This window comes from Argentina silus, assembly GCF_951799395.1.
Source record: "Argentina silus genome assembly, chromosome: 9".
NCBI lineage: Eukaryota > Metazoa > Chordata > Actinopteri > Argentiniformes > Argentinidae > Argentina > Argentina silus.
Window position 1 is genome coordinate 20,342,515 of NC_139663.1, and position 13,027 is coordinate 20,355,541.

At 41.9% G+C, this 13,027-nt stretch overlaps 1 protein-coding gene across 1 annotated transcript; it reads right to left on the bottom strand.

Moving 5' to 3' along the window:
• Positions 1 to 474: 474 nt before the first annotated feature.
• LOC310809694 (GTPase KRas) lies at positions 475 to 6,450 on the bottom strand. Its single transcript, XM_083677094.1, has 5 exons — positions 6,211 to 6,450; positions 4,400 to 4,512; positions 3,199 to 3,377; positions 2,721 to 2,880; positions 475 to 2,433 (listed from the first exon to the last, which is right to left on the bottom strand). The coding sequence occupies exons 2-5, from the start codon at positions 4,508 to 4,510 to the stop codon at positions 2,320 to 2,322; spliced, it is 564 nt and encodes a 187-aa protein (XP_083533220.1). The 5' UTR covers positions 4,511 to 4,512; positions 6,211 to 6,450; the 3' UTR covers positions 475 to 2,319.
• Between the last annotated feature and the right edge of the window lie 6,577 nt (positions 6,451 to 13,027).

Consider the following 13,027-nt stretch of genomic DNA (forward strand, 5'->3'; position numbering starts at 1 on the left):
CACCATTTAGAAATTAGAACCCTTTTTATGCACATGTGTAGCTGACAAGAATAGCCACAAGAACTGGCTAACTTGTCTTAATTGATGATGTTACTTCTGACAGCAGCAGCAGAATGTATTCTGAAGCGTACAGACACATCTTGTCTGCTCGAGTACAAGCAAATGCCTCCAAATTCGTTGGATGGCATTTCAGCATACAGTAAGACAATGACCCCAAACATACTAGGGAGGTTTCAGGGCCAAAAAGCGGAAAGTTCTTGACTGGCCAAGTCAATCTTCAGATTTAAATCCAATTGAACATGCATTGCATTTAATTTCCTGATAAGATTTTAGGCAAAAAGACCTCAAAACAAACTGAAGATGGCTGCAGTACAGGCCTGGCAGAGCATCACCAGAGAATATACCCAGTGTCTGGTGGGGTCAATGGGTCGCAGACTTCAGGCAGTTATTACATGCAAAGGATTGTCGACCAAATACTAAACATCAGTACTTTATTTGGACATTACATGATTTTTTTCCAATACTTTTGGAGCCCTGAAATAGGGGGAGTATGGTTAAAAAAAAAAACTACTTTCTCAATGGTGAACCCAATCTGAAAAAACCCAGACATTGAATTAAAGCTGAGAATCTCTACTCTGACCCCATAGTAATTGTTTGATTCCAAATCCAAACTGTTGGAGTATTAAAAGTAAAAGAAGACAAAAATGATTCCTCTTTCTTTATGGAGGGCACTGTATCCATCTCTTTAACCCTAGGAATGTCTCAACCCCTTGAAAAAGCCCCTGGCTTCAGCCAGCTATAATTTAGGGCTCTATTGATCACCCATGACATGTTCCTAACAAATACATACATAGGCTATTCAAGCATGTCCAATATATCTTGCCATGGAAGAACACAACTGTTTCTTACGTTGCATGACATTGTTTGGCCATGGATACAAAAAAAAGAAAATGAAGCAGTAATCCTAGAGTTGTAACCTACCCTGGTTAGGGGATGATCTTCCTAATGCTACCAACTATGTTCAACTCCCAATACCGAGTGAACGTCAAAACTGCAGGAGCCTCTTTTGAAGTTCTGAGTCTCAAATCTTCCAGGGAGGTGCTTATCAGTTTCCTCTTCGGGGGAATCATAATGAGAATTCTCACCAACTTCTGGCACGCACTCTCACCTATGATGTCATCTTTTTGGTAAATGAAACAAAGGTAAGACACAAATAGAATGGTGAGGTGCTATCGTCATTCAGTGTCCAAGATTCTCTTGTTCATTTTGCCGTTAAATTTTCATGAAAGTGATGATTCACTTGCGAGATTAGTCACAAGTTTAAAAATGACTTGAATTACTCCAGAGAAACTGGCATACCATGTATCCCTTTAACAGGGCCAACAAATTAAGATATTGGCTAGATTTACAGACCAGGAACAAAGCATTAAAAAAAAAGCAAGCATTCGTGGTCCACCAATTTAAGAATAATCTTACATTTCTAGACAAACAAATGTACGGGGAATTTTCTTTCAGAACCGGGCATGGCTCAAAAAACGTGTAAACCTGAGAATAAACAACTGAGTAGAGGGTCTCTGTCTGGCTGCTTAAACACAATGAGTTCTCATGCTTTTGGACATTTCAAACGACGGCAAACGGTGCTCAATAGGTCCTACATTTAAGCATTAAAACGTGTGAAAGTGACTCTGACGCGAGAAGAACATACGAAGGGTTAAAGACATCATAGGACATCAATTGATTGATGCTTTTTTTTTTTTTTTTTTTTAATTTTGTGGACCCTACATGTGTAGCATTACAGTTTGGGACTATTACTGAACCGGTTTCTCTCAGGAATCATTTACCACTAGGGGGCAGTTAACGTTTACACTGACGACTCATCAAAAATGTAGACCTCTGGCTCTAAAACGAATCAATAAAACTCCCTCTTAATGCTACAACTTGTAGTCGGTCTGTCAGAACAATGTGGATCAACTGGGGTCTGTTCAGGAGGTAAAACGTTCAGAATGTTGCAAACAGAAATGCAATGTAGACGACATGACTCCCTATTCTATGCAAGACATTTATACATGATCTACACAGGTAGTGCTTTCTGCAACATTCTGCCTTCCTGAACAGGCCCCCGAAGTCTTGACACTAAATGGGCGCAGCCAATGATAAACAGGAGGTGATGTTGTCGCCATTACTACTTTGACACCAGCATGTTCACCATTACAGCTTCACTGCCAAAGGTGTGGTGGCATCTCCGATGGCGTTAAAGGAAGCGCAGTGTGAGTGAAAAGACTGTTATTGGACAGATGAGATGTGTTTTTGCGTGTGGTGCTATAGAATAGTACAGCGTCTCTGAGTGGTTTTCTTGCTCTTCTTGTTGCTGCGGTTGGTTTCCTTATACCGCCTGATCTCCCGGACTAAAGAGTAGAACGCCTCCTCCACTCCCTGAAAGAAACACAGGAACACAGTGGATCAGAGGGGCTGGCATTACCTGAACAAACATTTTCAATTTCCACTTAGAACATTTCCCCCAGTGCCCTAAGTAAACTCTGTTACATCAGTTAATGTCTGGACGAAGTCCAAAGAGGTCGAAGCGTCACCGTTCAAACAGCGTGCAGGTATATTGTTTTACCTTTTCTCACAGAGCTATTTCTACCCTGCACCTGTGATGGTATCTTGGATGTGCGCACATTGCCTTTTAAGTAGATGTGAAATCAAGCAGACTGACTGACCTGTCTGGTTTTGGCAGAAGTCTCCACAAAGGGGACCCCGTAGCCACGAGCCAGTTCCTGAGCCTGCCGGCTCTCCACACTGCGAGAACCCAAGTCACTCTTATTCCCTACCAGCACCATGGGCACACTGTCACTGTCCTTCACCCGGTTGATCTGCTCCCTGTGGTGGAGGAGAAAGACATGTCAAACAGATGGACATCAACAGGCATAGTGATACAACATGTTTGTCTCGGGGAACATCTAATCTGACCAGTTATCATTGCTGTGACCTATTTGGATACCTTTAAAGAATGTGTGTTCTCTCAAAGGTCTCTTTTCTCAAAAAGTTTTGGCAATCACTATAGGCAAATTTGACAGGAGCCTCACGGACAAAAAACTGAATTCGCTGATGTTTCATGAACAACACTAAGGTGATCATAAGCAGTAGTTCTGACTGGGAACAAATGCCTGGACGTCCAGTCGCTCAAATGGCTCATACCTGTAGAGGTGCACATCCTCGAAGGACTTGCTGTTGTTGATGGCAAAGACACAGAGAAAGCCCTCCCCTGTCCTCATGTACTGGTCCCTCATGGCACTGTACTCCTCCTGACCTGCGGTGTCCAGGATGTCCAGCAAGCACGTCTCCCCGTCAATCACCACCTGCTTTCTGTACGAGTCCTACAGGTCAGAGGGTTAGTATTAGTATTGCATGAGCAGACAAAACTACTTAATAGTATGTCATGTTAATTTGCGATTAAGGCAGCATGTTGGCGGCTCTTTCAGTGATTGAATTCTTTCCATGTCGCTCCCTCTCTGCAACATAGTCCCACCCGGTTGGAAAAGGGAGGGGGGGGGGGGGGGGAGGAATGTGACATCCAGTGAAATTGCAAGCACATTCTCCCATCGCTCCATCCAATTCAATGCAAACCAGGACGGCTAATCTAAAATTCTTCACACCTCAAAAAGAGGCGAGAACACAACGTGATTCAAGATCAGCATCGATCTTATACTGCCATCTATTGAGCGAGCGAGATAGTGCAGTTTATGTTCGTGGAATTTGACACGGTAGTATGTAACTTACATGGAAAATACAAATATTACCACAAACCGCCATTTAAGGCTCTGGATGCATCTGGCGAGACATACCATGACTATCCCTGGTCTGATCTGAAGAACAGCGATAGGCGTCTAATTCAAAAGCCCTAGCACCTTAGCACTCTTGAGGATCTGAGAAGACACGGCAAACGTCAACACAGCCAAATAAAACCACCTCTTTTTCAGGCTGGAACTAATCCCACCTTTCTGCTTTTGCACACACCTTCACCAAAAGAGGGAGTGAAACTTATGTGCGGCCATAATTCTAACTGTGATGATGTCTAAATCATTTTGACATGCCACTTGAGAGATTGTGTTGCGGTATAGCGACAAAATAAATGTATTACGATAGAGGCCAGGGTGTCGAAAGTAAGAGGAGGGGGTCAGGGGTAGAAATGGCCATAATATTAACAAACACATTGAATCAATTTGTGAATGTTAAGACACAAGCGTACAAGACACAGACAGACACAGACAGACACAGACAGACACAGACACAGACACAGACACACACACACACACACACACACACACACACACACACACACACACACACAGACACACAGACACACACACACACAGACACACACACACACACGGCTCACCTCGATTGTGGGGTCATATTCATCCACAAAGTGGTTCTGGATGAGCTGGATAGTTAGAGCACTCTTCCCCACACCTCCTGCTCCCACGACCACAAGCTTATACTCAGTCATGCCTAGAGGGAGAGAGACAGTCAGTATCAACAAGCTCTAAGATGTCCTGCTGCTCAATGCTAAATTCAATGTACAACAAACACTATTTGAAGAATATAAGATATTTTTTATCCACCTCACTTGATGGAAAAGGCTCATAGGATTACCAATGGAAAAGTTCTATGGGATTGTTATTGAACAGTTTATGGGTGTCCCATCACAGCTTATGAATGTCCAACGGGTGCCCTGTAACCTTGTCCCCAGGCTATTGCACACAGCTCATGAGTCTGCAGCCACAATGATTCAAACCTGGCCTTAGTGGCAGTACATTTACTAAGTAAAGTATTTGTCCTTATTTGATTTCAGCAAATCACATGACTGAGGTGTGGCGTGGGTCCAAATCGTGGCGTGTGGTGGTGGGGGGGGATTAGCTGCCCTATGACTTCCCATGGTGTCCCATTATTCCCATAGCTATCCCGTGGTTCTTAATGGGAATCCCAATGGACTCTTGTAATAAGGGTTAACTGCCTTACCTTCATGACACAAACTCTAAGGACATGGTACAACATTGTTTGTGGTCAAGTTCTCGAGTATGTAAAATCAACTGGTGAGCATCAAAATATGTTTTAAAATAGAATGCAAATGTCTAATGGAATGTCATTCCTGCATCCATCGCTGTGTCTATGGTTTTGGAAAAGAATCTGAGTTTAATAACACACATTGAAACCAGCCATTTCAATGCATTAGTTAGTCTATTTTAGGTGGGAACGATCTGTGACTTCAGTGTGTGAATATACGACGGAAACAGATGGGGCTAAATGGGGATCCAAAATAAGGCATAATTGTTTCGGAAATTCCATTAAACACTGAGTCTATCATGGATCAAAATGTTGTAATCTTAATTGAATTTAGAAAAATCCCCTCTAACACACAGCATACTTCCCAGCTGGTAGATACCGGCCTACAGGAGGGACACAGACACCTTCAAAGTCTGGATTAATCACTGGTGCATGGCTGTCGGGACTCTAAACGTGCTGCCCGGGCGGTAGGGATGAGTAGCACGCTTCGACAATACACTATCAGGTCAACATGTCAGATTTACAAAAGCCTGTGGAGCGATCTGCTAAAATCCACCCATTAAAACAGTTGAAATAAAGTCCAAATACCCACCAGATCTTTTAATCTACTGTTTATCATGCACTGGTCTGACACTGGATTAATTTGTAAAGGTTGGCGCTACTATCCGTGGAGTAACGGATCTAGGTTAACCTACTACTAGTCGCTGCTGGAGTAATGGATAGGTTACAATACTACTAGTCACTGCTGGGTGCTCAGTGTGCTTGCTACCCTGACGAATATCTATCGCAATAGGGAAAATGGCTTAATAAGTGGAATGAGTATTACATGGGCCATGTCCGAACTAAACAGAATACAATTGAAATAATGATGTGCATGTAAACGTGGCCTTGGGGTAGGATGAGGCTGCATGTGAATACTATAATGATGGCGATAACCACATCTGCGACAAACACAACAACGCCGACACAGTTTGGCTTTCACAGCAAAGAGTCTGGACCTAATTTGACCCAGATTTGAAGGGAGCTAGCGAATAGCATAGCACAAGTAATAGACGGCGGTATGTAGAAATAATTAGGCAAATAATTCATACATGTCACCACTGATTATAAGAAAAGTATTATTTGTCAAAGACTGTACAGTACCTTAATTTGAGTCGTAGAATTTTCGCTAATAAAAATGAAGCTGTTGAATGATAAAATGAGATTGGTGGCTACATAGCCTGAGTCAAATCTCATTGAAGCAAGCTTACAAAATGTATAGCAGCAAATTTACAATCTGTAATTAAGGCCCAAAAATGTCAAATGAATAATTGGGAGGAATCGGGGGAAAATGCTGTACAAATCCCAAATCAATTTAAAGATCAGAATTAGTGGTAGTGGAGTAAATCTCTTTGGTCTCCATTGTGGTTGAAAATGGGCAGGGCTGTCACCAGCCAATACGGCTGTGGTAAAGTAGACAGACGCTGTTTTAAACCAATCAGAGCTGGGTTTCAGTTTCCAGTTCCCGTTTGCTACCTGCTTTTGATTTTGAAGCTCTCCAATCAGGAACATCTTCAACTCGACCAGAGATTTGTGCTGCTTCCCAATAGTCTCTCCTCTACGGCCTAAAACTCGATTCCTCGCGTCCTCTCCTCTGTCCTCCACTCGATTCCTTCTCAAAAAGCATGGGTAGAGAATACCTACAATTGAGAAAGGGCCTATTCCTCGCATCCCGAGATGCATAAGTGAGAACAAAATAAACTGATTACAGTTACTCATTAAAGGACAATGTAAGCACTAAAACAGAAAGAGAAAATAGAACAGACTTGCTAGCCTTGCTTGGTCCCTCTTTTCTATCTCCAGTAGAGACAAAGCATTTAACAAGGCTATTTTATAGGCAGTTAATTCACATTATTATTTTTAGCTGAAATATGGCATCCTGGTGCTACACAATGTTGTTGCACAATGATTCAAGTCCGAAAATTGCCATTTAGGTCAGAGTACAGTATGTGTATTTTGGGCGATACATTATATTTTCTTAGGTGCTCCTAAAATGATTTCCCACATGCCGACTTATGACATTTTAGCATAAACGCAACAGAGTTCTGAAGTGTGACGTGGCTAGCCTGTTTGAAAAGTTACCACTCGGAAGACATTTTGCATTTGAGCTCATTTTAGAAGTGTCATTGCAAACGGGGTGCACACTTACATTTACATTTTAGACATTTAGCAGACGCCTCTATCCAAAGCGAGTTACAACAAGTAAGTGAATCATCTATACATCAGTCATCATTAGAAAAACAAATCGATGCTCGGACCAGGGGGCATTGGCAGTCACAATGCTCGAAGAAGGAAGAATAACTTTTTTTCTTTTTACATACAATCACCACAATCGATTATTTTCATTTTCTTAATTTTCGTTCATTTACCTGAACACAAAGTGTTTTTGCCAATTAGCCTATTTTGATCACTAATGAGCTCACACAAAATTGTACTTTTACATTGAGTGAATCATATATTCAACAAATGTCTGCAAGACACGCAGAGACTCGTGTTGCCACCTGTGAGTCACGGAGGCGGGGGAAGAGTTGAGTGTAATCTGTGACCGAGCCAAGAGATTTGGCATGAAGGGAGAACAGTAAGGGGCCTAGGACGGAGCCCTGGGGGACCCCAGTGGTGAGTCCTCGTGGAGAGGACAGCAACCCTCTCCACATCACCTGGTAAGAGTGATCGACCAGGCAGGATGAAAACCAGGAGAGTGCAGAGCCAGAGATACCCAGTTCTGAGAGGGTGGAGATAAGGATAAGGTGGTAATGTGATAAATTAAATAATGGTTTACAAATGCAAATCAAGAGGTGTTTGTGTATGGATAGTAAATTGTATTTGTGCTTTGTGTATTTTGTTTACGGATCAAGTGTCAGGTGAGGTTATAGTTGTGTAACATAATGATGAACAACAGGTATGCATTTTGGGAACGAGATACTAGACATTAGTTCCTCATTGGAAAGTACCTATGAGCTCAAGGACGTGTTGGTGTTGAGAGGAACTCCATATATGGACACAATGCTGTATTATGCCTAATGTCAGCAACAATGCATGAAGTTAAAAACCATTAATTGAATGGTCACATGGTTATAGAATTTCCTAGAAAGATGAGGTGACCAATCAAATTCGTAGGCAAGACTGCAAAGTCCCTTAGAATTAGTATATAAGGGATTAAAACACCCATTTCCTTGGACAACAACCCAATGTTGGAGGCTGCATTCTGGGTCCATCTCATCATGACAGAACCTGACCTTCATCTCTGCGTGAGGCTAAATTGCTATGGCTTTTTAGGTGTGATTTTTAAGTTTTAAGGTTAAACAAAGAGAAGGGATCTTTTGAGGTTACCTTATTGATAGTGTTACATAGAATAGTGTTGATCTACTCGAGGAGGGGGGAAACAATATTATTTTGTAGGAAGGTAAAACCAAACTTTTTCTTGTCATTAAATCTATGCTTCTCATTAGAATTGTGTTAGGCAAATAGCATTGTGCTTGGATCTAAAAAGATGTTAGTTAGACGCGTTGAACGTATTAAGATTGTTGCTTATCATATGCTTATGTGCTATTGTAACAATAACTGTGACTTGTTTGGGATTTTGAATGAACTTTGATTTATTCTTCTGAACCCCAATCTAAAGAGTCATACAAGTGTGTTTTCACTTTTTTTTAATGTGGTTTCACTGGTGGGGTGGTTTCAAAAGTGGTTTTACTTTTGCATCCCTACAGTGTCAGGTATAAATTGACCTATGCCTGGAGTAGTGTACTAATATCATTGGTAGAGAGAAGGTCAGAAATAGATATTCAGCCTGGAAGCCTGATTATACCATTAACACGGGTATGCAGGTGAGGTAGCTGGTATACCTGATCATAAAGTAGTCATTGAATAGACACATTTCTGATCTAAGAAATGGATGTCCTGCACAGAGTAAGAAAGGTGTTAGATTCATGAAGAGGGCCTTAATGGAAAAAAACCTCCCTACAGTCATTGCTTTACAGTATGTTTTGGGTAATTTTCATACTGTATGGTGAAGGCATTAAAAAAAACAAAAAAAAACTTTATTTTATTAGCAGGAGAGAACTTGTACAGGGGGGTAGCGGGGGTGAAGAGGTCTCTAGGGTTGGAGTTAGGGTCGCGGCATATAGGTTTTTTTTTCCTGATTCAGGTACACACGTGTCAGGAAAATATTCATGATTGATCCGACAATGACGGCGCTTGCTGCTCTATGCAGCCTGTGAGCAAATGCGCGGCTCCACAGCACTCGGGTCTGCTTGTATATTTGGTTGGAATATAGGGCGTAATAATAGAACTTGGCCACTAGATGGGACCACTGTACTGGCAAAGAGCTCTTCAAAAAGCCGTCTATGTAGACAGATTGGAATGTACATCGGATTGACTGTAAAAACCAAAGAAACGGACTTACACTACTTTTCTTGATGACTTATTGACTGAACGGCACACAACTTTGTGACTTTAATATGACCAAAAGTTCCCCAAGTTCCACAGCTCAACAAACCCAGCAAATAAGGTTTGGGTAGGAAAAAATTTAGGAAAATAAAATAAATCTTTCAATAAGAGCACCACCTCTCTTGGGTTTGTTGACAGTCACTGACCTGCAATATCTCAAGAGTGGATTGGGGTGGAAGGTCAGCGCCGAAACAGTGACAGTTTGAGTTCACAGGCACACATCAGTCATATCATCATATTGACACTATAGGGACTCCAAGCCCCTCCCCTGCCACAGCACATAACCAATCCCCGCATCCTCCCTCTCTCTCTTTTTGTGACGTTTCTTCTTTCTCTCTCTATCCCTCCTACTGAGTGCATCTGCTCTCCTCTCTAATCTTTGTCTAAAATCACGGACATAATCCTGCTTCCATCTGTCATGGGAGGGGAGGGAAAGAGAGAGAGAGAGATGGGGAAAAAGAGGTAGACTTTGTGAATACGACTACATATGTTATGTAAAAGGTCAAAACTGTGTGATTACTCTTTTGTCATTGCACTAATTATGGTAATCTACCCATGCACGTCTACCACTCATCAGTATTATATTAGGTAGCATCTATTCTAGAAATAAATCACTAGGAACCCCCCACTGTAAAATCCCAGGGTTATAATAATAACAACATCATTGTATATACACATGTCTTTTCATTTTATTTTACACAAGGATGTCCCACACACATCTTTTATACATGTAATATGTTTTCATAATTGTGTATGTATATATCTATATCATTTTTTTTTTAAAACATCTTGTTTCCCCACAGTTAATCAGATATTCCATCAAAGATAAAATCATTGGAAGAGAACCTTGACACGGGGGAAGTAAGAAACCAAGACGAACAAACAAACAAAAACATCAGGAAATAACACCAACAAAAAGAAGCTAGTCCAGGAGCGGTCTTTATAACACAGCTCCCTTGTACTCAGTCTTAACCTCCCAGATATGCATAACCTCCTAGAAAGACATACTTGTATTCCACATAATATAACAGGACACCCACATGAAAATAAGTTGCGTTAAAGACGACTCTCAGACACGTGACAGGGTGTATTCCAACGGTAATCGTTCAACAGCACATTCCAATCACTGCACAAAAGGTTAACACAGCTCACCAACAGTCATCCAATACCTGGCAATACGTTCAATGAAATAAAATATTACAGTATGTTCACACACCATACTGTAATATCTAAATTCATCGTTTAACATTTTTGTCACTATGAAAGAAATCCCAATATGGAGACCTGAGGGGTATGTCACAAAGCAAGGTATGCATATTCAGTATTGTCCAAAGTTGGCTGGCTTCAACTATAAGTTCAGGCTTCCTAAAAGTCATAAACACAGATTCTGATCCAACACGTACTGCTAATTCAACCCAAAGTAGTGCAGATACTTTTGCGCGCATGCTGCTCATTGATGTGTTCAGCGAATCAAGCACTGATATCAGTGCAAAAAGCAGTGAATCCGTACCACTTTTTTATTGTTGCCTTAATCAATGAATGGCAGCTGTCAGTGTCGAGAAGCTTCTTTGTCCTATTTCAACATGCCGTTGTAGCCGATAAGTGTCAAATGCGTTGTTATGTCATTTGTCAGTCGGGAGGGTTATGAACCAGCACACATTTTGACCATGTGTTAGCACATAATAATATTTGAGACATGTCATTTTGTGAATATCCAGGGGATGGCCTTTAATGAAATTATGCAAGTCATTGCAAGAGGGAGAGGTGATTTGGTAGGTGGTCAGCATGGGGCATCGGGCTAACAGAGCCTGCCCCAGAGCAGGTTACAGCTTCAGGATTTTACCTGGTTAAATGGTGAGCAATTTTTGTGACATGGGTTATCCCAGGTTTGAGCTGAATTTGACCAGGCTAATCTTGCTAACTCCCTTATCTTGCTTTGTGATATACCCCTCTGGTGTTCAATCCACAAACACACAGACACACACAGGAAGAATTTTTTCAGTGGTTGTGTGTGTGTGTGTGTGTGTGTGTGTGTGTGTGTGTGTGTGTGTGTGTGTGTGTGTGTGTGTGTGTGTGTGTGTGTGTGTGTGTGTGTGAAAGAGAGAGTGGAGCACTGCATGTGCTCCTGGACCCATCATTACAGCATGCTCACTGCGCAATGTTTCACCACCTGCACCCAACACACACACACACACACACACACACACACACACACACACACACACACACACACACACACACACACACACACACACACACACTAACCTCTAGCCCCCGACCTACCAACTCATTCATCGCTGACAACCAGGGATTAGAGACATTAAAACAGCAAAGCGAGCGAGAGAGAGAGAGAGAGAGTATGTGGACAGACACACTCACAGAGACACATAAAGGCATAAACAGACAGCAGAATTTTTTCCCCCCAGGTTATCGCATGCTCACATCTGTACATTTACTTGACTGTCACACACCACTGTATCCATCAGAATGTTCTGTCTCTCTCCGATGGGATTGTATACCAAAGGGAGAGTCACAACAGCTAAACCATCAGTCACCACTGTTGTGATCGTAATGAATAATGATAATGAATAAATAAATGTTGGTAAATAGGGCTCACAATACAGCCAACGGAATGGGATGATTTGTGCTTCCTAACCCATAGGCCTACCTGGATATGACCTAGTTAAGTCTTCCCCAGGTGAGCTTTAGCCAGCCACACACACACACACACACACACACTTGAAAAGGATAGTTTCATGAGGTAAAGGAAAGCCTGACACAGAATGAAACAGTACATATATCAACGTTTTATATTAAATGCTTTCAGCGATTTTGGCGAAACACCTAAAATACTAATACATACGGTAATGACATGATTCTTGAGCACCATTTACCTCCTTTCTGACAGGGTTGTCTGACTCAGGATTCAGCGTAGAGTAAGAAGTGACAGATTCTCTTGGACGCCAAGCACGCTTTGTTGACGCTGGAAATCATTGGATTGATGCGCGCGGCTCACAGGCCATTAGCAATGCTTTAAAGCACATAATAAGCCCTGCTTTCTGTCATCCCACCCATGCTTTTAAATGACAAGCTTCTCAAAAATACACAGGTCCATTAGATTGGATGTCCAGACCCTCCCATAAAGCCATCAGCTCATGGAGGCTTACATTTGAAAGTAAGGTACATGTAAAAATGCCACTTGACTCTCGAATCAGCGGCCAAAAAGAGTTTCAGTTCAACATCCACAACATTGATTTAGTTCCCGTGACACACCACTCCCGACCAATCACAAAGGGCTCAGGAGCAGGGGGAATGATGGGATATATAAGTTCAGGTTCCTCTACACAATATACACACATTAACCACCCCTCTCATCTACACGCACGCACGCACGCACATGCGCGCACACACACACACACACACACACACACAAAGATGCACAATTCATAAACAATGCCTATCTTCCCCTCAA

Coding starts and splice junctions, on each gene's coding strand:
- LOC310809694 (XM_083677094.1), bottom strand. CDS start 4,510: ATGACTGAGTATAAGCTTGTGGTCGTGGGAGCAGGAGGTGTGGGGAAG. Junction 3,378..4,399: donor AATATGACCCCACAATCGAG/GTGAGCCGTGTG, acceptor TCTGACCTGTAG/GACTCGTACAGAAAGCAGGT. Junction 2,881..3,198: donor GAGGATGTGCACCTCTACAG/GTATGAGCCATT, acceptor CCTCCACCACAG/GGAGCAGATCAACCGGGTGA.